General features: G+C 37.7%; 1 protein-coding gene across 1 annotated transcript in view; it reads left to right on the forward strand.

Annotated features, from left to right (window-relative positions):
* Arp10 (Actin-related protein 10) overlaps positions 1–26,922 on the forward strand; it is a 195,174-nt gene that overhangs the window by 33,968 nt on the left and 134,284 nt on the right. Inside the window, exons 3-4 of the mRNA XM_090370814.1 lie at positions 2,108–2,187; positions 9,022–9,130. Of these exons, the coding sequence (XP_090226940.1) occupies positions 2,108–2,187; positions 9,022–9,130 (189 nt within the window). The remainder of the gene's footprint in view (positions 1–2,107; positions 2,188–9,021; positions 9,131–26,922) is intronic.

Consider the following 26,922-nt stretch of genomic DNA (forward strand, 5'->3'; position numbering starts at 1 on the left):
TCTAAAATGCTGTTTTAGTTCACTTTCCATGCGGGCCATATAAAAATTATTTGTGGGCTGTATTCGGCCCAAAGTTAAATGATTTTTGGAAGAAACTAGCATCTAGTGTTGTCAAGGTGGATACTTTGGATAAATTTAAAGAATTAGACAAATGATTAGAGGGGATAGACAGGTAGTGTAGCATACCCCCCCTCATCTCTTTCCTGTCATGTTCTGTAGTTTTGGAGATTTTCCTGGTCATTTCATGCCAGTTTCAGTACCAGTCTGCTTCCATTTGCAGACCACATCATTTGTTGACCTAGGGTTCTTCTGTGCTGTTGAAATGTCACGTACAGACCCATTGCCTATGTGGCACTCTATTATAATTCAGCACTGAAAATCAGTTAATCCCATTGATCACCACATCTTGCATTCACAGTCATAATGCTGTCTTCCCAAATGCCTATGAGTATATTTATAGTTTTATCTGACTTGTGGTGCTTGAGTAGGACATTACTTAACTATCAGTGATTCCACCATTAACCATTCAACTATTAATAATTCAACCAGCTTCCAACCTGTCTCATATTATAGTGTCATCCATTCCATGTCAGATTACCAGAATAGTCAGAAATTGGCATTTTTGGCATCCTGTAACTTTGTGGGCTCCCTCCTCCTGTCTCGACACTCACTATACCAACATCTTTGTGTGGGTGTAGTATATATAGTTTATATATTGTGCCAAAATTGTAGAATACTGAAAACTATGACCTATGAAAATAAGAAGGATATGGCTTTTGTGAAAAATTGCTTCTTCAGATCTGATCTAGACAGGATAACCTTTGAGTATTCTGAGTCTGTTTCCTTCTGTTCCTCGCATTCTCTGTAGGGGTTGTCCTTCCAATATGATAAGCAGAATAAACAGGCTTATTTATTATTAGCCTCATAGCTAATAATGATGTCCACATATTTAAAAGCAGGGTCATCCAGACCTCATATCACCTGTAGAGGTGATCATACATAAAATTATTGTAGGTAACCCTCAAGTCTTTCATCCCAGTACAGTAAACAAGTTAAAATCTAGGCATAAGATAATAATTTATTACTTATGCATGCATGCACACACACATGCACACAAATACATCAATCCTTATTAAGAAAGAAAACCATGTCTGTTTCAAAAGTCTGTTTTTTTTTTTTTTTTATATTCTGCCTGCATTGAATAAGCAGTATAGCAGTTTTGTATCATTCTGCCCATAACTTAAAGTATATCAAATGCATTTATTAGCTTATCAAACTAAAATAAATGAAGGCATTTTACCAAATGTATTTAATTCTGGTCCCCAGAATTCTGGATCAGTTCAGAATTCTGGATGATGACCTCCACAGTCCATAGGCAGATCACCTTTCTAGACTGCCCTAGTGGATTCTGGTATCATTAGGTGGGAGAGTGACACAGCCTGCAGATATCAAATTTAGCCATAGCAATGTGGTTTTGGGAACCTGTGTTGATGTGATCAGTTTGTAGCATTTATTATTATTTGTTAAAGACGTAAGTTATATTAATCAATTATCTCTGAGGACACAAGACAGAAAAAATATTTGTTTTTGAAAAACTCAGCTCTTCATGAATGTTTTTATTTTAATTAATATAAACACTTTCAAAAGGATGCTGTCCTGTATTTTTGGTTGATTATAATAAAATATTGATTAACACATGAATGGGATTGCCTTTTTCACCTTGTAATAAGCTTTGAGGAGTTGGCATTGATAAATATTTTGAATGTACAGTAAAATCTGATATAATGAACTTCTTGGGGGTGCAATTTTGATACAATTTCATTTTATCAAAATTTTATTAAAAAGTTTTATTCTAATTGCTGAAAATTATTTCAAAAGAATCACTATTTTTATAAATAAATTTTATCATTATATATAATGGTTTTAATTATATAAATAAAAGTGTTTTACATGCCTGTGCTGTAAATTAGACATTGAAATAATGAATAAATATTAATATTGACATTTAAGTATAAAAATGATCTATTCTTTAGATTTAAAAAAAAAATTATATTTTTAAAATATGTTCTTTTGTTATTATATTATTCACATATAATTTGCATTTTAGATTGTGAATATTTGGAACTACAAGAATGCAGAAGATCTGCATATTATTCTAAAAGAATTTCTTCATGTGTTGTATTTCAAGTAAGTTACTGAACATTTTATTATTATAATAAATAATTTGTTTTTATAAAGAAAAAACATTTTCTTAATGTTTAAAATATTTTTTAATCATGTTAATATTTTGTTATAGATAAGTTTTACTGGTAATTAACTTGTGTATATTTGTATTGTACTATGTGTCTTATTATAGTAATGGCCATATAGTGCTAGAAAGGCACACACTTTTGCTGCACCAGCCAAAAAAAAAAAGGGGGGAAAACCCCTAGTAGATAAGAATATACAAATTATTTGCTTCTCTCCTCACACAGGTAACTATCCAGTTGACCTTTGAATTTATTCAAACTGTCAGCCTCAACTACCTGCGAAGGCAAATTGTTCCAACAGTCAATGACTCGCTGGCTAAAAGAAAACTTTCTACAATCTAGTCTAAACCTCTTCCCTGTAATTTTAATTTATGGTCCCTAGTTCTGAATTCTTTATAACAGTGAAAATTCCACTTAACATTCATTTTACTAACCAGTTCAACGAGCTCAGTGCCTAATAAACCTCAGTCAGGTCACCTCTAGGGTGCTGCCTGGTTGCCAAGCTCTGTAACCCACATATTTAGAGTTTTCCTCACCCTTTTTCTGATTTCACCATGTGAGTTGCCCATCTTTGGACCCTTTCAAGAAGCAAATAATGCAGCCCCTATCTTAAATCTTAATACCTTGTCTGATAGTATTAAGATGGGGCCGCATATTTGCTTTTTCCCTTTCCTTATACTATAGACAAGTTTGGAAATGCAGTGCCTAATACATGGTCAGGAGTAGTCCCCTGATGAAATGCCTGGCCATGTATCATTTTTAATTTTACTGTACTCAGATTCTGCAAATTTGTCATCCCTATATTCGACCTTCTTTTCAAAAATTGCCCTCCCATATCTGAATACAGTGATATCTCTTTATTATTTATTTGGTAATTAGTAATTTTTCGTATATTGTTTTCTTCCATAGTCCCATTTCATTATTGCACTAGGTTTTTAAAATTCTTCACTTTTTCACTACACTTTACTTCCTTTTTCTACTTTCCTTTAAACCTCTTTTAGTTCAGGCACTCTGTGTACTTCTCTTTTCCATCTTTTCAGACTCTATACTTATGTTACAAACTACACATTTTTATACTTTTTCTTCCTTTACTGCTGCCCTGCATGTTTTGGGGCATTTGGAGCATTTTATCTGTTTCATAAAATTTCCCTATTTTACTCTCAACTGCTTAGTTTGCTTCTAGACCAGTGATGGTGAACCTTTTTGAAGAGTGGGTCAATTATTTTTATTTCTTTTTTAAATACTAGCTCGTGAGTCATAAGTTAGTGGCCTCAATTAGAAAGGGGGGTAAAAAGGGTGTCAATTATTTGGAAACATCAAACATTTTCTCTCTATCTCTTAACATTTTGTTAAGAGATAAAGTTGACAGTTGAATCTTTTTGGTTCTCACTTTTGAAATAATTCAAAAAAAGTTTTAGTTTCCTTTTTGATTTATAACTTTAACTTTTGCAAGTGAAGAGCTAAAAAAAAAAGTAAATATCGAAGCTTGATTTGATACCTTGTACCGCACCAGGTGACATCATGACCAGTATTGCCTCTGCACAAAGTATTTGAATGAGCAAGGAATAAAAGAAAACACTTTTATTTTGAAATATTCTTCATTAATAATTAACATAATTACAGATACAGTATGTGTAATAAAGTTGATAAAAGTATATTTAATGCGAAATTTGTTGTTGCTTACTTTCAGACAGTTTCTTAATATTAGGTACATACTTCGTGTTCATTACTTTAATACATTTTGCAGTCAATTCATTTCCAAGTTTATTCCTGTTGGAAGATTTAACAAAATTCATTGAGGAAGACAATTTTTCACATGAATATGTGGACCCGAACATTGTGAGAAGAGCATTAGCCAGTTTCCTCATACATATAAAATTGTTCGGTAAAGAATACCATGTGTTTAATATAATATTTTCAACTTTTAGTGTGGGATCTTCATTAGGCCTATCTGCATTACTTTCTGAAATTTTTCCTTCTACTTCGAAAATCAAGTTTCCAAATTTATTTTTCCACACTATGTTGCTTGGGAATTCAATTAATTCCATTTCTAAGTTAGTGATGCCTACCTAGCCACATAAAATTGTTTAGCTGCATTGTATCATACTCTGCTTTATGTAGGCATAAAATAAAGCGAAATGTATTTTCCAAACTTTTAAATTGATTATATCTCTCATGAGGCGCCTCCGTAGCCAGGTGGGAAGCAGCAGTGCGTAGCACACACTTCTTGATTAGACCAGGGTTCGAGCCTGTCACCATCAAATACGGAGGATGCGGAAAGGTCAGGGAATGACCACCGCATATCCCGGAGCAATATGACCTTAGTTGCTAATGCTCCTAAAAACCAAATAACAAACAACAACAACATATCTCTCATGGAAAGCTTGTTTTATTTCTTGCAAAATGGTTAAATATTTTTTAATTGCATTTTCTTGAATGTCAAGAATATTTTCAATATCTTTAGTGTTTTGAAAATGTTTTTATAATTGAGGAAAATATTTCATGGTGCTCATTTCTAAATCTTTAGTAAAGATGTCAAGTTTTTTCATAAATATTTTTATATTTTCAAACATCATTAATGCAATTTGTCCATGTCCCTGAAGTTTTTTATTCAGTTTATTGGAATGCTGAGTGATATCACATAAGAACATTAAATCATTTAGCCAATCTATATTTGAAAATTCGTCATAACTATTGTTTTTTTTCATTCAAAAAGAGCTTTATTTCGTCTAATAAAATGACAAACCAATTAAGAACTTGGCCGCAACTGAGCCATCGAACATTGTTGTATGTCAAAATCCCAGAATATTGGCACTCAATTTCCTCTAATAATTGTGCAAATTCTTGCTTATTAAGACCTCTTGCATTTATAAAGTTAATAACTTTAATTACAACTGGTATTACATTAGAAAATGTTTTTAAACCTTGCTTCGCACATAGAACTTGCTGGTGTATTATACAATGAAATTCTATCAGAGAATGTCTAATATTTTGCTTAAGCTGCTGAATAAAACCAATGTTTTTTCCCACCATATTGGGAGCACTGTCTGTTGTTACAGAAACAATTTTTTGTAGGTCAATTTCCATTTTTTTTAAATGCATTATCAAATTCTTTAAAAATATCAAGACCAGTACACCTTCCTTTCAGTGTTATTAGTGTTATTAACTCTTCTTTCATTATATTGAGCAAAAACTGCTAGTTGTGTATAACCATTTACATCAGTACTCTCATCTAAAGCAATCGAATACATTTCTACAGACTTTAAGTCGTTATGTATTTGAGAAGAAATATTTCTTTCTAATTCTATTACTCGATCTTTAATAGTATTGCGACTTATTGGTAACTCATTTATATGCTTTATAATCAAGTCTTTTTCTTTAAAATCTTAAAACAGAATAGCACTACATTCTAAAAATGCTTGTTTTACAAACTCTCCTTCTGAAAGAGGTTTCCCATGGCGAGCAATGCAATGGGCTGCTTGAAAACTAGCAGCTGTAATGTTATTTTTTGGAGTCAAAAAAGTTTTTAAAACACTTGTTTGTGAATCATTCTGTTTTTTCTTTTGTAAAAAATATTCTCTCCTTTCTTCGTCTGTTGGGAAGCTGAGATTTGAATGCAACTTTTCAAAATGTCTTTTTACATTGAATGTACGAGAGGTGACTTTTTTGTTACAAATTACACACAGAGTTGTTTTATTCTTTTCAATCACACCATATTTATCAAACCATTCTGTTTGATATAGTCTGGAGCTTGTACCGTTAGTTTTCATTTTTTTAACCACAGACATAGTTCAGGGCTACGCCTGCAAAAAATATATATAATATGTATATTTTTATAACCTACATATATATTATATATGTAGGATGCAATAATTTTAGATGAACTTTTATAAACATAGGCCCACTTAATATACTTACATCGGTTATGTAGATGAGAAAATTTGACAATAGAAAAATTAAGTTATAATCAATTTATTATTAACACTTCTAGATGCGTACATCAAGTCTGCCTCTTTTTCCAACACTGCGAGAGTGCAAGCTAGTAACTTTGTACTAGCCCGATACATCTCCGTTCTTCAGTGCAACGACAAATCGTGCCAAGTTTATGTCACAATGTAATGAGTCACCCACACGCGTAGTTTAATACAATAGAACACTGTTCGTGGACGTGCGATGTCCACATTCCACTTGGATTTGTTTATTTTTTATTTATATATTTTATTTTTATTATTTTTTTTCTTATAAATCTGACATTACATATTTATATTTTATAATTGTTTAATATTTTTGATTATCTTTTCTCTCTGTTATAATTAAAAAAAGTAGCCAATATTACAATAAACGCGTGCGCGTGGGTTACTTACAAAGCCTTCGTGGATCAGTATCTGACCCACGTGTCATAGGTTTGCCACCACGGTTCTAAACAATACACACACACACACAAACATTATTTTATCAGGCCAATTATCATTTTGAATTACAATCAGTCATTCTCACCTCACCAAATTGTCAGTACTGAGCTCTTACGTACCCCAAAGGAGCCCTAAATATTTTCTAAGGAAAGATCCTTTTGGATGACCTCAAGAGTATTAAAGTAGCCAGAAAGAATGGATACCCTGGAAATATATTCATCTGTGTCATTACCACAACCCTTTGCAGTCATAATAAGCAAAAGCCAGTCCCAGATAAACCATATATCAGTATACCTTATGTGCCAATCATTAGTGAAAAGAGCAAAAATAGCAGTATCTCGATGTATTAATATTTTTCATAGTGTCTAAATCCACCAAATAGATGCTCAGACATTTCAAAATTCTAAACATCAAGTATTTATGTTAAGGAATCATTCAGAAGATTGGAAGTGAGAATTTGTGAGCTCTCTAATGACATTAGATTTGTGAGCTCCCTAATGTCATTACATTTGATAGAATTAACATCGGGCTCTGCCTTCTGTGCCCTTCAGTATAGGAACATGAGATTTTTAGATGATCAACCTCATTTCTCTCTGCTGATCATTTATATCACAAAAGAACTTTTAATGAAGCCTTTTTATTGAGTGCTTTGAACCAGCAGACATCCTTAGGAAGTAAGGAGTAATAGATTTCGACTCTTACTAAATGCCTGTTGATAGTCCCCATGCACCAAATGTTATTTTTACCAGTGAAATAAATACTTGGTTATTTGCCATAAATGTCTATACCATCCGCTATGAATTTGAAACATAAGTGTATTGCCAAATTTATGCCTAGATAAATTAGACATTGGCAAGGCCTGTGGCAATTCTGATCCAGAGTCTGTTGCATTAATTGTATTATTTAAATTAAAAAATATTCTTTTTTAAATAAAATTTGCTCCGAGCATCATTATGACAACTTTTTTCTCAGATCTGCTATGTAGGAATTCACTTATGGATATATTGTGTAAGGTCTGCAAATTTATAAATATGCCCCTGCTAACAATAACCAAAAAAACTAGAGATACAGTAATAAGTAAACTAGAAAAAGGATATAACAAGAAAACTATTAAAAAGAATATATATGTCTGTCAACATTCTACAATATTAAGGCATAGAAACATGACTTAAGTCTGAACTACCTCTAAAAGACATTAGGCCTAACATAGCCAAGTGATCAGCAAAGGAGTACAGCAGTACATGTTTCGGTTGACCATGGTTTGATTCTGTGTGGCCACTACACATGATTAATGATAATATTCTTGTTATTATCTTTTGAGCCCAGTGAGCACCACTGGGCTCACAAGAATGCATTATTCTATGTTAATATTGACATAGCTGCCAGACTAGTACTCTTGGTGGTGATGATTTTTTTTGGAAAGAGTAATTTTCTACACATGGACTATAGAATATCAAAAATAGAAATTGACTGATAGCTATTTCATTTTGCTAGTACATGTTTCAGTTGACCATAGTTTGATTTTGTGTGGCCACTACACATGATTAATGATAATATTCTTGTTAAATTACTAATCATAAACTCTTCTGGCATTATGTGCCTGAAGGATGTTTGTCCTCTGCAAAAATGTAATAGCTATGGTAAAGGTAAAAAGATTTATTTATCAAAGGCATGTGTGATGAAAGTCACAGCTGGAAACATGGATATGGTTCCCATGAATTTTAAGGAGGAGAGACCTTTTTTAAAGCATGATACAGTTTATATGGTTTTATATTTTGAAGAATTAATAATTAATTTGAATCTTTCTTTTTTTGTCACTTTGGGGTAATTCATAGGTATATGTCAGGCTATAGGTATAACTCTCTTATGTCTGGGTGTTTTTTCTTTTTCTGGCCCTATTATTCTCGAGGAGCTAGAAAAGTGTAAGTTTACTGTAATTTGAGTTTTTTCCTGGAAATAGTAGCACATGATAGAGATAAGATTGAACACCACTGGGCTCAGAAGAATGCATTATTCTATGCCAATATTGACATAGCTGCCAGACTACTACTCTTTTAGTGATGATGATTATGATTTGTTTGGAAAGAGTAATTTTCTGCACATGGATTATAGAATATCAAAAATAGAATTGACTGGTAGCTATTTCATTTTGCTATCAAAAACTTTCTTAACCCTGATGAAGTACTGTGTAAATTTGACATCATTCAAATTTGTTACTTGGGTATTCCACATCAAAATAAGAGATTGTTATAAATTTTATAACCATTCTGTATATTGATCAAATATTTCTTGTTTTAAATTTGATATTAAAAAAAGATGATATATATATAACCTTATTGAATGAAAACTTTACATTCTAGATGCTTAGTAGTCAATCCAAAAGAAAGAAGACTTGTAATTGTTGAATCCATTCTTTGTCCAACCACATTCCGTGAAATGTTGGCAAAAGTCTTGTTTCAGCATTTTGAGGTGATTATATTAGTATTTTTAATTTTATATATTCAGAAGAAATAGATATATGTTGTGTTGTTTCAGTTTTGTTGAATAAGAACTCATTTTCAGATTTTTTTTTGGTTGTACTATTCACATGAAAATAATTATCAGTAATATGAAAATGAAAAAGATTGCAGTAATAAAGTAAAAAATAAATTTTCCATATATATGCTGAACATGTTAGATAGGATTGACAGTTTACAACTTCTTGACATGATATTTAGTGTTCCTTTCTCCTGCCTCACATTGGTCTTTTATAAAAGTTGACACCTGAATCTCCTGTCATTAAGAGATACCTAAATATGAAATTATTCTTTAAACTGCATTGTTTTCTGACATATTAGTTTTTATGCAAAATGTGTATTTCTTAGGATAGGTAACAAAAATTTTGCAGTTATTAAATTGCTGACTGATATACAAGTCAGTGCGGCGCCTCCATAGCCAGGTGGGCAGGAGCAGAAGTGCGTAGCACCCTTCTTGATTAGACCGGGATTCGAGCCTGTGACCACCAAATACGGAGGATGTGGAAAGGTCAGAGAATGATCACCGCATATCCCTGGAGCAATATGGCCTTAGTTGCTAATGCTCCTAAAAACCAAATAACAAACAAACAAGTCAGTGTAATTGCATCATTAAATTGCTGACTGATTTAAAGTAGTTAAAATGTAGACAAGCAGTATGCTCCCTTGGAGGCAGGCAGTGAAATATTGAAGTAGTATTGGCAAATGACACAAGAAAGCAAGCTTATATAGCATCAGCCACAAAAAAAAAAAAAAATAAAATAAAAAACCCACACACTTCACCCATTCATATCCCCCCCCCCCAAGAATTTGTCTGGTTCTTGAATTTATTCAAACTATTCACTTCCACAACAACAGATGGAAGCCTGTTCCAAAAATCAACCACCTGCTAGCTGAAGGCAAACTTTTGCACTCCTTAAGTATGCTTCCTAAGGAGTTTTTTTAAGATACTGTTTACAGAAATCTACACAAGTTAAAGAACTAAAGCAAGAAATTTCAAAGGCTGTGAATAGCATCAGTGAAGAATCTGAATGGAGCAATGAAACATTTCCAATTAGCATTAGCAAAGTCACATGATGCAAGAAAGCAAGCTTATATAGTATCAGCCAAAAAAAAAATAAAAATCTAATTGCACCCATCCACTCCCTCCAAATGTTTGTCTAGTTCTGCCTTGACTCTATTTAAGCTATTAACTTCTACAATGACAGATGGAAGTTTGTTCCAGCAATCAACCACCTGCTGGCTAAAGGCAAACTTCCACACATCTATCCTACAACCGTCTTTCCTAAATTTGAATTTATGCCCTCTCAGGCAATTATTCTGAGCAAGAGGAAGAATCCCATCAGCATTGAGCATGCTCAAACCATTCAAGGCCTTATACACCTCAATCAGATCACCTCACAGGTTTGTTCCTCAGGAGATAACAGCTGGCCCTACTCTATGCATACAAGATAAGATCCACAAGAAACCATCTGACTTGGACATCATTATTCTCACCAAAATGGGAAAACATATATAGGAATCGCAAAAGTGCAAACAAGCCTCTAGGAATCAGACCATAAGAGCTACTGACAACATATGATCTTAACGTAGATGATGTTGCAAATCTTGGAAGGCACATAATACCACCATTGGTAAACCATTCCACAACTTGTGAACTCTCCACACAAAACTGGAATAAAAATAACTTGTCAGACATTAACTTTCAACAACTGCATGCAGCACATAGAACTAAATATCCCAACCATGTACCAATATACACAGATGGATCAAAATCAGAGAACCATGTAGGAGCATCGGCAGTATTCCCAGACACTACACTGGCATGCCAACTTCCAAAAGAATGCAGTGTCTACACTGCAGAATTAGTAGCAGTTCAGATAGCCCTGGAGTACTTCAGAACCACATATCATTTGAGAACAGTAATATATTCTGATTCATTAAGTGCAATACAAGCCATTCAAACCACGACCAATATAACCCATCCAGCTCTCGTGCAAATTAAACAGATATTAACAGACTTAACAAAAGAAAAACAAGAAATTCTTTTCTGCTGCATACCAGGACACAAAGGGTAAAAGAAAACGAAGAAGCTGACAGAATTGCAAAATCAACAACTAACCTTCAGAAACAACCTTTCCCAGTGCCGTATCAGGATTACAAACCAGTCATTCAAAACCACTCTCTAACACAGTGGCAAGAACTCTGGCAAAAACAAACTTCAAATAAATTATATGAAATAAAACCAAAAGTTGAACATTGGAAAACAAGCACAAGGAAATCAAGGAGAGAGGAAGTCTTTCTGACAAGACTACGAATTGGACATACACACATCACACATGGCTATTTACTACATGCCGAAGAACCTCCAAGATGCCAAACAATCAGACATATACTCATAGAATGCCCAACCTATGAAAATGATCGACGAAAGATTTTCTCATCATTATATAAAGGAAATCAAGACATCACCCTCAGAGATATCCTAGGTTACAAGGAACGTGTATCAGACATTTTCAGATTCATGCAGAAAATCAACATCTACCATCTACTGTAAATAATGATAGGGTATATAATCACAGAAAATATTTAACTCCTGTACATTCAACCAAAATATAGCGAATGAATATGCATACAAAGACATAATATAACAAACGAACTGGCGCACTATGATCTCCGTTGTCAATGCGCTAATAAACAACAAAACAACCAACCAACCTTGCAGGTGCCTAGTCTCCAGACACTGTAATTTGCAAAACTTAATCCTTTCTTTGTAAGAGCACCCCTTTGTTCCATTCCCTAATCTTGTTGCCCTTCCCTGTACTCGTTCCAACAGCTCTACATCCTTCTTAAACCCCTCGACGTGAGCACCTGTACGTGGTGAGGGGACCTCCCAGTGACGCTGCTGGACTTCCAGAATAGCATCACTGGGATCCAACGCCCACAGCCCAGGTTCCAGGCTTACATCAATGGAATCCGGCGTGTTTGCCGTGTGCTGCGACCCGTGGAAATTCGGAAAGGGTGATCCTGGTGGTTGAGGGGCCCAGCTTCAATCCACCACTTTGGCCCCTGCTTCGACAAGACGGGTGGTCCTGGAAGGCCCGGCTAGGATCAATCGGCTAGTAGGCTCGCCTGCGAGGGTCAACCGTGTCAATGCCACGCCCCTACCCTCATGGTCCGAGGGACAGGATTCAGGCTGGCGGCGGTGCGGGTATAGTGTCTGGGTAGCCCTGGCGTTCCCCTCCCGAGCGCATTTATTGCATGCGGGGTAGTGGGCGTCCCTTTGGGCTCCGTGGTGGGCGGGGAGCCCGGGCACTGAACAACTTAAAACCTATATGAATCCTGATAAACTTACTTCTTCAGGGGCCCCAACCTGGTCCCTATCTGAAAATACAGACGGAGAGGCAGATAGCATTATTGCTACAAAGAGGCAGCGAACAGAAATATCATCTGGGCCTGTTCCAAGATTTTTAATTATTCATTCTACCATAGAAAAACCGATTGGCAAAATGTCGCCCTTCTTCATACAGAAAGGGTTAGATGGGTTAGCAGGGTCACCCAAATCGGTTAAGAGGCTCCGTTCTGGAGACCTCTTAATTGAAACCAAAACTGACAGGCAGTCTGAGCAGCTACTCCGTGCAACATCAATCGGAGGAGTACCCATAACAGTGACACCACATAGAACACTCAATTCATCGAGAGGTGTCATTTCGGAATGGGACCTTCTTGACGTAACCGAGGAGGAAATCTGCTTAGAATTGAAACCACAAGGAGTTACTGCCGTTAAGAGAATTACTGCGCGAAGGGATGGAAAAATTGTTAAAACCAGGAGCGTTATCTTGACTTTTAACTCTCCTAAACCTCCTGATGAGATTAAAGCTGGATACATAAATTGTTCAGTGCGTCCATATGTTCCTAACCCTTTACGGTGTTTTAAATGCCAGAAGTATGGACATTCTTCTGGCATTTAAAACACCTGCCGTGGAGTCCTTGCATGCGCTCGATGCAGTGCAAAGGACCACGAAACAACAGCATGTTCAGCCACAAAACCCACCTGTATTAACTGTGAAGGCGAACACCCGGCCTACTCACGAGCATGCCAGAGGTGGAAAGAAGAAAAAGAGATTCAACGGCTGAAGGCAGAGCTTAACATATCATACCAGGAGGCAAGGAAATCGGTGAAACCCCTGAATATCAACAGACCTACCTACGCCCAGAAGGTAGCAGGGAGATGTACCGTCGGAACTCAGACGGACATGACCATTCCTCCAAAGGAGTCTTTCACTCCCATCGCGCGTTATCTCCTAAGTACTCAAAAACCTGCACAGAAGGACCAATCAGCTGCCACTCCTATATCGGTACCTCCTAATGCTCCACTAGTAACAAAGGTAATTATGAAAGAAAAGAATAAGAAAGGGGAAGTCTCCCCCTAGTACCCAAGAAAAGATGGATGTCGAGCAGAAGGAGGTACCCGAAGATTCAGTCTTGGAACTCTTTGCGGAGGAAGAAATGGACACGGGACAGCGTCCATTCTTCCCCAAAAAAGATAAACCCAAGACTGATAAAAGTAAGCCCTCAGCACCTCGGAAGCCGCCTGATGGACCTACCAAGCCAAAATAATGGCTAAATTCCTACAATGGAATTGTCGTGGATTCCGGAAAAATGCAGAAGACATCAAGGCACGCCTGCAAAAGCACAAACCATCGTGCTTTTGTATACCTAAGGTATACCTATGTATACCTATGACTTACCTAAGGGCAAATGATAACCCCAGGATGCACAACGTTACTATCATTCGCAAGGATAGAACTGGGGAGGGCCCCGCTCATGGAGGAGTCGCAATCCTTGTGGGCAACCATACCCCTTTTCAGCATCTGCAACTTACTACCATCATAGAGGCAATAGCAATTCGAATAACAGTGGGGTTTTTACTAACCATTTGCTCTATATATTTGCCACCTGGTACTGACATCTGCCAGAAAGACCTTGGTGATCTCGTAATGCAGTTGCCTCCCCCTTTCTTACTTCTTGGGGACTTTAATGGACATAACACCCTGTGGGGTAGTGCTAGCATTAATAGAAGAGGACGAGTCATAGAGCGTATGCTCATTGACAGTGACCTCTGCCTTCTTAATGTGGGAACAAACACCTTTTTCCACATGCCTACCCATACGTTTTCTGCCATTGATCTTTCTATCAGCTCGCCTTCTCTCGTCACTTACCTGGGAGGTAGAAGGGAACCTGTATGGAAGTGATCACTTCCCCGTGATAACCACCTTAATTACTGGGAGACCTTGTCTTCCTGTCAGGCTACCGCGGTGGAAGTTTGATCAAGCTGACTGGAGTGCCTTTCAACACCTGGCAAAATTTGACAACTCTACAGTCAGTCAGGAGCCTATCAATGATGCAGTTACGTACATAGCAGAAAATATTGTCCATGCAGCTGCAACTACAATTCCAAAAACATCCACCCGGTTTCCTCCATTTCCAAAGCCATGGTGGAATCCAGAATGCACAGCAGCTAAAAAGGCTCAAAACAAGGCTTGGGGGATATTTCGAAGATATCCTACCACAGTCAACCTATTAGCCTTTAAACGTGCCCGAGCCAAAGCACGCCACATCCGCTGTCAGAGTCAAAGGGAATCGTGGATCCGTTTCACATCATCCATTACCCAGACGACCAGTACTAAGGTGGTCTGGGAAAAAATCCGGAAAATGAAGGGAAAATACACAGCACACCCCTCATCGGTCCTTGAATATAATGGATGTACTATTGCAGACTCTACTGCAATAGCCAATGCTCTTGGGGAAACTTTTTCTAACATCTCTGTAACATCATCTTACTCCCCAGAGTTTCTGGTCTTAAAGCACAACATTGAAAAACAGGCCCTTAAATTCACATCGAAGGGTTCCCACCTATACAATGGGCCATTTAATATCAATGAGCTGAAAACAGCACTCGCCCGTACAAAGGCTACAGCTGCTGGACCAGACAACATCCATTATGAAATGATCAAACATCTTTCACCAGAATCCATGGACCATGTGCTCTTCCTGTACAACAGAATCTTCCTTGAAGAGCATTTTCCGGATACCTGGCGCAAGGCAACTATTCTTGCTTTTGCTAAGCCAGGAAAGGATCCTATATGTCCAAAAAACTATCGTCCCATTGCTCTGACCAGCTGTCTGTGCAAAATATTGGAGAGAATGGTCAATGCCCGTCTCTTATGGTATTTAGAATCGAACGACCTTCTCTCCCGCTTTCAGTGCGGCTTCCGAAGAAACAGGTCCACACTGGACCACTTAATTAGACTGGAAACATCTATCCGAGATGCTTTCCTAAAAAGAGAACATTTGGTGTCCATCTTCTTTGACATGGAAAAAGCGTACGACACAACTTGGAGATTTGGTATTTTAAAAGACCTTTACAACCTCGGTCTAAGAGGCCACCTTCCAATTTTTATTAAAAATTTTTTATCCTGCCGTTATTTCCAAGTTCGTGTAGGATCCTCCCTTTCGCGGCCCTTTTGCCAAGAGGTGGGGGTACCACAAGGATCTGTCTTAAGTGTCACGCTTTTTTCCATTAAAATAAATTCTATTTCTGAACAACTTCCTCCAACTATAAACAGTGCACTCTACGTCGATGACTTCAGCATATTCTCTCAATCATGCAATATGAGGGTTATTGAGAGACAACTACAACAAGCTATTGACCGTCTTAACTCCTGGGCCACGGCCAATGGTTTCAAGTTCTCACCGGAGAAGACTGTTTGCGTACATTTTTGTCGCAAACGTAACCTCCACCCTGAGCCTGAATTACGACTTGGACAAAGCACCATTCCAATTGTATCAGAGGCGAAATTCCTGGGACTCATTTTTGACAAAAAGCTGACATTTGTCCAACACGTCCATCAGCTTCGCACAAAGTGCACGAGAGGGCTTAACATCCTCCTCTCTCTCTCTCTCTCTCTCTCTCTCTCTCTCTCTCTCTCTCTCTCTCTCTCTCTCTCTCTCTCCCCTACCTCTTGGGGTGCAGACCAATGCACTCTCCTACGTCTATACTGTGCACTTGTACGCTCAAAATTAGATTATGGGTCTTAGGTATATGCATCTGCCAGAAATAGCGCTGTTTGTTGGCTTGACCCCATCCATCATCAAGCCATTCGTATTGCTACCGGTGCATTAAGAACATCACCTGTCCAAAGTCTGTATGTCAAAGCAAATGAACCATCCTTGTTGCTTCGACGAATGCAGTTGTCTCTACAATATGCCTTCAAGCTGAAGTCCCTGCCAGACCATCCCACGTGGACATCCGTTTTCGAGCCACGATGGGAAAATCTCTACAACACACAACGGACCGCCAATCGCCCATTCGGCATTCGTGTTCAAGAGCTACTCAATGAGCTTAACATCTCGGTAGACAAGGTCGCTCGATCACCAAAGGAGCCCCTTCCACCCTGGCATGCACAAACACCAGCATGTGACTTCTCGCTCAAGATTGTGACGAAGTCGAATACTCCAATTTCTGTCTACCTTCAGCTCTATTCACAACACCGTGCAGAACATTCTGACTTCCTGCCAGTTTACACAGACGGTTCGAAGTCAGAATCGTATGTGGGACCTACTGCTGTCTTTCCAAATAATACCATATCAGAGCAGATACCCCTTGACTGCAGCATTTACACTGCAGAGCTGCATGCCATAGAGTTAGCTCTAGATCACATAAGAAAACACCGTTACCAACGGTGTATTATATATGCCGATTCAATGAGTGCACTACAGGCTTTATCAGCGATGTCACACACTAATCATCCAACCCTGTGCTGAATCCAGCAGATAATATACAGCCTCTATGTAAGTGGATTCGATATCCGCTTCTGCTGGATCCCAGTCACATCGGGATTAGAGGAAATGATTTGGCTGACACTGCAGCCAAATCGGCAGCCCTAACGGGTAATCTTGACCTGTTAGTCCCCTATACAGACTACAGGCAAGTGATCCGTAGTAACCTACAATCTCAGTGGCAAGATTCGTGACATCGACTGATTACTACAAACAAACTATGTCAAATTAAGCCTATAATCCATCCTTGGCGGTCCAGCTTACGCAGGGATCGCAAAGAGGAAGTTGTTCTTGCTCAGCTCCACATAGGACACTCATGTGTCCTATGCGGAGCCGAGCAAGATGTCCCTCCTATGTGCGAGCAGTGCGACATCATTTTATCCGTTAAACATATTTTATGTGACTGTACCAATTTTAGAAATGCTCGTTTTACCGCTTTTAACCATCTGACTGAGCCATATACACTCAGTCAGATTTTATCCGACAATGACCATGTGTCTGCTATTTTTAGTTTCCTAAAAACCTTTTAACTCATATTTAAAAAAATCTTATTATTTTAAGATTTACTATTGTTACTTGTTTACAGATATTTGTCTTTTACAGTTTATAATTGTTTTATACTCTGACTGAGTGACCTAATTCATTAGGTCACTGAATGTTTTACTAATTTTTTTGACAAAGTTTTGGCGCATTATAGCCTAAGTTGCTGATGCGCCAATAAAACTCAACTAACCAACCAACCATCCTTCTTAAAATGAGGCCTCCAGACCTGTATACAGTACTCAAGGTGTATCCTGACCATTGCCTTATACAAGGGGATAGTCACCTCCTTATCCCTGCTAGAAAAATTTCTGTATATCATTGTATACCATGAGCAGTGCAGATGGTCTTGCAGACCATCTGCACTGCTCAGAAAACTTCATATCTGCCTGCACAATTACCTCCAGGCCCTTTTCACTCTCTACCGCTGTCAGTGTAGTACCACACAATTGATACGTTACTCTGGGGTTACTGCTTCCCATATACAGTACATTTCCATTTGTCAATGTTAAACTTCAGTTGCCACCTCTCAGCCCATCTGCTCAACTTTTCTAGATCCTGTTGCATTGGTGTACTGTCATTAGTGTCATTAACAACTCTGCTGACCTTCGTATCGCTTGCAAACTTGGACATTAAGCCTGATATACCATCATCAATATCAATAATGAATACAGAAAGCAATAATGGACCCAACACCGAACCCTGGGGGACTCCACTTATAACATTAGTCCACGAAGAGCAGTGTCCGTTGATTACCACTCTCTGTCTTCTCTTCTGCCACTCAACCATCCCTTTACTATAGCAGCAATTTGCCTCCAATGCCACAGTGCTCTAATTTGTCCAGCAGTCTTCTATGTGCAACAATATCAAAAGCCTTTCTAAGATCCAAATATATATCAAAATTATTCTTTGCATCCAGTTCCTTTGTGACTAGATCATAGTATCCATTCAAATTGGCCAGACAAGACTTCCCCTTAACAAACCCATGCTGTGTCCGAGCTATAACCGAAGTCTTGTCTAGATGGTCCTGCAATGCATCTTTAACCAGTGCCTCCATTAATTTCCTTGGAACAGAAGTTAAACTAACAGGTCTGTAATTGCCTGTGTCTCCCTTTGTCCTCCTTTGCGTATTGGGGTCACATTTGCACATCTCCAATCCATGGGTACCTCCCCTGAGTCCAAGGAAGCTCTCATAATTATGGCTAAAGGTTTGCTTACTTCCTTTGCTTCCTCCTTTAATATAATTGGATAGATTCCATCCACCCCAGGTGCCTTTCTTATGTTTATCTTCAACAATTTCTCCTCCACTTTATTCTCAGTTATTACAGGATTACTGTAATAACAGAGAATAAAGTTAAGCTGTATTCTCAGTTACTGAAATAACTGAGAATACAGCTTACTTCCAGAGTTTAATACACCTGTGACATCTGTGAATGTAGATGCAAAATATTCATTTAGTTTGTTAGCTACCTGAGCAGGATCATCAACAGTTGAACCATCGATATCAAGCTGACCAATCTGATTCATCCCATTCCTTCTAGAGTTTACATAAGTAAAGAAATCTTTGCTGTTTTTCTTTGCATCCTTTGCCAAAGATTTCTTGTAATCTCCCTTTTCCTGCCTAACCTCCTTTGTGACTTGGTTACAGACCAGCTTATATCTATCATAGGCAATTTTATATGTATCCGATGCATTTTTCTTCTCGATCACATATCTAATTAGTTCATCTGACATCCATTTAGGCCTAAATCTTAAACAGTATTTCTTGGTTGTTAAGAAAAGCCTAGTATCTTCCAAGATTAATTCTTTGACTGCTTCCCATTTTGAATTTGCTGTTGGTAATATCATCAGTTGGTTTCACCATATAGAATTTAAATACTGTCTCAGACCATCGTAGTCGCCTTTACAAAAGCAAAAAACCTTCCCTTCACCCTTGATGGCAGTTACCTCTTTGTGTAAATCCAACTTCAGCACACTGTTATCACTGCCACATAGTGGTTTCTTTTTCTGCAGATTCTTAATGCATGAAGAATCACTACTGATAATCAGATCCAGAGTATCACTCCCTCTAGTTGCCTCCCGAACATGCTGCTGTAGAAAACAATCATCCAATAAATCCACAAAAGTCTTGCTAGTGTGTGGGTGATCAAGTCACAAATTCCAGTCAATATCTGGAAATTAAAATCTCCCATTATAAGACACTCTGATTTACTGCCCGCTCTATTTCTCTGCACAATTGCTCATTATACTCATCAGCTTCATTAGCCCTACAACACACACCTACTGTCATTTTTCCTTTCCCATTGCTTATGTCACACCAAATGGACTGAACATTGCATTGTCCACCAACATCAGTTGGATGCACACTTCCTTAGATTTTATGTTTCTTAACTAACAGCATAACCCCTCCTCCCTTCCTGTCCTGTCTATCCTTCCCTGTACACATTGTACTCCCCAAATTCAAATTCTGCACTGCTTATGTCTCTGTGACACCACTTCTCTGATTTCCCAACGATATCTACCTTTGATGTCTTGACTAGCACTTTAAGCTCATCAAATTTATTAACTATACTCCTAGCATTGGTGTACATGCAAGTATACATGCACCTGTTTCTACTCTTAGTTACCCTAACACAGCCCATGTATTTACTTGTTCCACTGACTCCCAGCAGTCCTGGAAATCCCCATTGCCTTGCTTTCCAGGCTGCTGCTCATCTCAATAGAAGCAGTGCAAGAATCACTTTCACCTCTGCCAGCGGTTACTGTTAACTATTAGTCTGTGTATCCCTCCCAAGCCAGAAGTTTTCTAACCTGCCTAACTCTGCCTCGATAACATCAGCAAATATTCTTGCACCCTTTCTATTTAAGTGTATCCCATCCTTGTAGAAGCTGTCTCTCATTTTAACAAGCACAGACCAGGCTGAGTAAAATTCTACCCCTTGAACCTTGCACAATCTCTCCAGGGCCGAATTGATCGACAAGGCTCTCATCATATATTCCCTCCTATCGTGTCTGGGCAGAATTCAAATTCAACCCTAACTCATGGCTTTTTTTCGCTTTGACCTGTACTTGTTGAGTAATTCTGCCAGTCTCCTACTCTATATCATTAGTGCCAATGTGTACAACAATATCACACTTTGTGCCGTTAAGAGATATCTGCTCTACAACATCATCAAACTTTGCCCCTGGCAGACATACCCTGGTTCTGTTCCACCTATCAATGAGAGCTATGAAATATTTTGATGCTGATGTTACATATTGAAAAATGTCTTCGTGTGATTTCTACTTTCCTAAGATTTCTGTTCAGAGGTACAAGTGCATTGATATATTTTTGGTAAATATATATATGTACAAGTAACCCTCATAGAACACAGTAGTTTGGTTTCTACAAAATCTTGTGTAATGAGAAACTGCATTGGGACTAAGAACCAGTACAAAAAGGGGGTTACGTTCCTAAAAGCTAACAAAAATACACTTTTTTTAATAACTATCGGAAATAAAAACAGTTATTAATAACTGTTTTTAATAACTAACAGAAAAGCCCAATAAACCGGAAATTGCAAATTGATTTATGGTAGCGACCTCCAAAAATGTGCTTTGGAAAAATATCACAAAGGCGATAACGACTAGTGAGTCAACAGAAATTCGAAAATACTGCGTTGTGCAAGATTTCCTGCAGTTCTCAAACCATGTTATAGTGAAACTATATTATATAAGTACCATGTTGTACTAGGATTGCCACAATTCTCAAACCTTGTTAGAGTGAAACCGTGTTGTTGAAGTACCATTTTATTACGGGGGTTGCCTGTATTCAATTAAATTTGAGCATTTTTTTTTAGGGAAGATCCAATACATGCTAGTGCTAGCACGAGGTGCCAAGTGATTGTGATTAAGAAATTTATATGTGCTATCACCAAGATAGTTCTTTTAAGTTTCCACATTTATTAAAACTCCTTATTTCCTAGCAGCTCCTCTTAAAAATTTTTTTTTAAGAGAGCGAGAAAGGAAAGCTACCTTTCTTTTAGGTACTAACCCTTACTAATCTTTGCTTGGTCACATCAGGCACTGCTCCTGCCTCACCATGGCAGGTCCAGAAACCTTGGCTGAAAAGTTGCTCTGCCAAGGGCCACAAGGAGCAAATATGGAACACAATGTGTTTTCACCTTTAGAACTGACAGGCTCTCAGCCATAGACAGAAACTGACCAGGACACTTTCCCACCAAAGAGATTCAAAACTAGTTTCTTTGCAGAAATGCAGGAAAGTTTGTTGCAAAGAGACTTTCCTGCATTTCTCATATTTTGCTTACTCACAGATCATCCTCTGTGTAAACTATCTCCCTTCTTTATCTGAAAACTCCTGGAAAGTATTGCAGGATCTCCTAAGACATTTATGAGATTGCAATCAGGAGCTCTCCTAGTGAAACCATAAATTGCGGGGCATTCAGGAAAAACTCCTACAGATTACAAATTTTGCTGGAATTCCAGCAAAAGTACTTCCCTAAACACGTCTAAGGGTGTTATATCTAGCTGAGATCTGTTAAATGTCACGGAGGAAGAAATAACTCGAGCTTCAGGGACAAAATGTAATAGCAGCCAAATGAATTATGATTTAAAAACCTACTAGGAATATCATTTTTACCTTTAATACCCCAAACGTTCCCACATTAGTAAAAGCACATTATTTACTTTGTCACATTCTTCCATACATTCCCAATCCCTTGAAATGTTAAGTGCCAAAAGTATGGCCACTCTCAGATGACATACAGAAGGAACCTGGTTTTCCCCAACTGTTGGTTCTCTGATCACACTCAAAGTGATTGTTTGACAACAGAATAATCTTCCCCACCTGAAAAAGCAACCGTCCTGCATACTCAAGGTATAGATGGAAAGGCTAGAAAAAAAATTGTAAAATAAAGTTGGTACTTCTACAACACGGTTTCACTCTAACATGATTGATAAATTGCAGCAGTCCTTGCACAACACAGTTTCACTCTAACTCGGTTACAGAATTGCGGAAAACCAGACATAACACGGTATTTTTGAGTTTTTGTGGTGGGGGGAACCTGCTATTATGTTTGGTGTAATTTTTCAACATTTGCATTATTTTTTGTGAATCCCCGCTATTAACTTGCTAGTCCTTATGCAGAAAAAAAATTATTGGGAAATCTCCGTGTTAGGTTCTGTGCTTGTTCGAGACCCTAAAAATGTGAGACTTTGAAGTGTACAGTTCATAACTTTTAAGGTTTTTTAAAGATTATTTTGTTTTTGATGTTAAAAACGTTTTTACTGTCATTATTCCAAAAATTTTGTGACTAAAATCCATCATGTGAAAAGTGTTATGGAAGTGATGCCATTTCAGCTTCCGCCAGAAGTGAATTATTGTAACTTATATTGTTGCAGTCATACTTGTATGATGGCAACAATAATTTATCTTCTACTGGACCAAATTGAATGAAAATTTGCATGGAGTTTCATCTTAGCTCTAAACTAGGTGAACTAACTTTCAAACCTCTGAAAATTGCAATAGTTTTTCCAGGAGAGTGGAAAATATGAACATGTGATCAAGGAAATTTTCTCACACAGCAAATGGGATAATGTGGATGTATAGCATATCATTGGAAAGCTGAGGAATTTAGAAACAGAAATGTTAAGGTTTCCAACTTTTGGAAACTGAAAAATGCATTAATTCGAAAATGCATCTGTTTTCAAGTGACCTGATGTTTTCAGATTGAATGTAATTTTTTTCTTTACAATTAAGCTCTGAGGCTGGAAAAAAGTTCTGTACATTTATGAAAACATTCTTCAGTTTGTACATGTCTTTCGATAAATACTACATGTAATGGAACAACTATAGATGGTGTATTTAGTCGTGAACACTTCAATGTAAAAATTATATATCCTACTTTAGTCATCACACTTTCAGTAACCGATATGTAATTATTATTAATAAAATAAAAATATTGTTATATTATTATCCATGAATTTTATTAATATCTGAAAATTAAATCGCTTTTAAAGCCTGCTGATTACTCTTAAATGGAAAACAATTTAAATATGCTAGCGGCAGGACACATTATGTAGCTGGTACAGAATTTTTAATTTGTTATTTATTTGATTGTTTTTAAATTTTCTGGGTATGTGTTACTAAACTTTGTTCATAGGATGTGTATTGGAATAATTTCTTTGTTGTGAATTAAATTCCAGCCCTAAATTATGCCTAAGGAAATTGGGCATAATTTGGGTAACTGCTGATTTATTTAAAGAATGGATTCTAAATTGTTTTGTGCCAGCTGTGGAAACTATTTAAAGCGGAAAAATCTAGATTTCAAAGATTTGTTACTATTGTATAACATGCCATGCCATCCAAATGATTTAAGTCATCCCAAAGTTGAAGTAATGTTCCTACCACCTAATACAACTTCTTTAATTCAGCCATTAGATCAAGGCATTATATCTACCTTTAAAACTCATTACATCAGAAAATTGTTACAAGGGATTTTGGAAAAAATTGATTCCAAATCTATTGAAGTGATGGAGGCATGGAAACATTTTTCAGTTGTGGACTGTATCAGAATCATACCTTTATTGCTTAAAGAAGTAAAACCTTAAACATTAAATGCACATTAGAAAAATGTATGGCCAGAGTCAGTTCATTCAGGAAATATTGTCCACCTGGTAGAAAACAGAATCAGTGCGATAGTAGAAATTGATAAGTTGGTAGGGGAGAAAGTTTTGATGATATGACTACTGAAGTCGTTCACGAATTACTGGTAGAAAAAGAGGCTGGCAAAGCGGCTTTGGTGGAAATGGCACCGGAGGTAAACCAAATCAAATCAATTTAGAGGATGATAGCACAGATAAAATTTCTGAAGTTCCAAATTTTACACTAAAAAGCATACAGGAAAGCATAAACTTAGCCGAATAATTAGAATCTTATTTTTTTGAATGCAGATCTTTTTGACTGGAAGGAACACAAAGTTCAAAAGGGATCTTCAAAAAATGCTTAACTCCATACCATGCAATTTACAAAAATCTATCGAGCAAACAATCCCAGAATATTGATATTTTAAAGAGAGCAGAAGATGCACGAAATAACCATGAAGGAAGTACAGAAGGTGATGATATTCTGCAACAGAGAAAATGTTCTCGTTTGATTATGCTTAGCAGCAACGAAGAGGAAGAAAATTAAATGAATGTACATTATCTAACATATTTTGTGCATATTAACCGACATAGATGTACTGTGATATTTATATAATTATTGCCTTTTAGACAGAACAAGGTGTTTTCATAAATTTTCAACGCCTTGTCGCAGTTTGTAAGATGTTTGTTGAGTTACAACAAGCAGTGGCCACCCCAAACTTATCAGCCTCTGAGTGGGCTTGGGAATTGATATGCCCTCTCTCGGCAGCAGTCCAATGTACCTAAGCACCCCCAACTAGGCAACTGATACTCCTTACAATACCAGCGATGTCTCCACTCCCTCCAGTGATTTCTACTACTTCTCATAGCATTAGTAGAGGCATTTGATGCAAGAAAGCAAGCTTATGCAGCATCAGCCAAAAAAAAAAAAACCCACTTCCACTTCACCCCTCCGTTCGTTCGAAACACCTGTCCAGCTGAGCCTTAAATTTATTTAGGCTATCGACTTCCAAGACAAGGGATGGAAGTCTGTTCTACCAAGCAACTACCTGCTGGCTAAAGGCAAATTTCCGCACATCCAACCTACAACTGTATTTCCTCAATTTGAATTTATGCCCTCTCAGATGATTATTCTGAGCAAGAGGAAGAATCCCATCAGCATTGAGCATGCTCAAACCATTCAAGGCTTTATACACCTCTATCAGATCACCTCGCTGGTGCCTAGTCTCCAGACACTGTAATTTGCAAAACTTAAGCCTTTCTTCGTAAGAGCATCCCTTTGTTCCATTCACTAATCTTGTTGCTCTTCTCTGTACTCGTTCCAGCAGCTCTACAACCTTCTTAAAATGAGGCCTCCAGACCTGTATACAGTACTCTAGGTGTGGCCTGACCATTGCCTTATACAAGGGAATAATCACCTCCTTATCCCTGCTGGAAAAATTCCTGTATATCATTGACAATACTCCATGAGCTACTCTTGCACCCGTCTGCACTGCTCAGAGAACTTCATATCTGCCTGCACAACCACCACCAAGTCCCTTTCATTCTCTACCACTGTCAGCGTAGTACCACAGAGTTGATACGTTGCTCTGGGGTTGCTGTTTCCCATGTGTAGTACTTTACATTTGTCAATGTTAAACTTCATTTGCCACCTCTCAGCCCATCTGCTCAACCTTTCCAGATCCTGTTGCAGCAGCATAGTGTCAGTAGTGTCCTTGACAACCATGCCAACCTTTGTATCGTCTGCAAACTTGGACATTAAGCTTGATATACCATCATCAGTATCATTTATAAATACAGAAAACAATAATGGACCCAACACTGAGCCCTGAGGGACTCCACTAATAACGTTAGTCCACGATGAGCAGTGTCCATTGATTACCACTCTCTGTCTTCTCCCCCTCAACCACCCCTTTATCCATAGCAGCAATTTGCCTCCAATGTCACACTGCTCCAATTTGTGTAGCAGTCTTCCATGTGCAACAGTATCAAAAGCCTTTCTAAGATCCAAGTATATAATATCAAAGCTATTCCCTGCATCCAGTTCTTTTGTGACTGCATCATAGTATACAATCAAATTGGTCAGGCAAGACTTCCCCTTAACAAAACCATGCTGTGTCCGAGCTATAACTGAAGTCTTGTCTAAATGATCCTTCTGTGCTTCTTTAACCAGTGCCTCCATTAATTTTCCTGGAACAGAAGTTAAGCTCACAGGTCTATAATTACTTGTGTCAGCCTTTGATCCTTCTTTGTGAATTGGGGTCACATTTGCACATTTCCAGTCTATGGGTACCTCCCCTAAGTCCAAGGAAGCTCTCATAATTATGGCTAAGGGTTTGCTTACTTCCTTTGCTGCCTCCTTTAATATAACTGGATAGATCCCATCCCCCCCGGGTGCCTTTCTTGTGCTTATCTTCTACAATTTCTCCTCCACTTTACTCCCAGTTATTTCAAGATTCTGTAGCTTACTGCTAGAGTTGAATACACCTCTGGCATTCCCCTCGCTGAATAACTCCTCATGTGTGAATGTCGATGCAAAATATTCATTTAGTTTGTTAGCTACCTGAGCAGGATCATCAACAGTTGACCCATCAATATCAAGTGGACCAATCTGATTCATCCCCTTCCTTCTAGAGTTTACATAAGTAAAGAACTCTTTGCTGTTTTTCTTTGCATCCCTTGCCAAGGATTTCTCGTAATCTGCCTTCGCCTGCCTAACCTCCT

This window comes from Mastigoproctus giganteus, chromosome 3, assembly GCF_048544385.1.
Source record: "Mastigoproctus giganteus isolate SK-2022 chromosome 3, ASM4854438v1, whole genome shotgun sequence".
Classification (NCBI taxonomy): Eukaryota; Metazoa; Arthropoda; class Arachnida; order Uropygi; family Thelyphonidae; genus Mastigoproctus; species Mastigoproctus giganteus.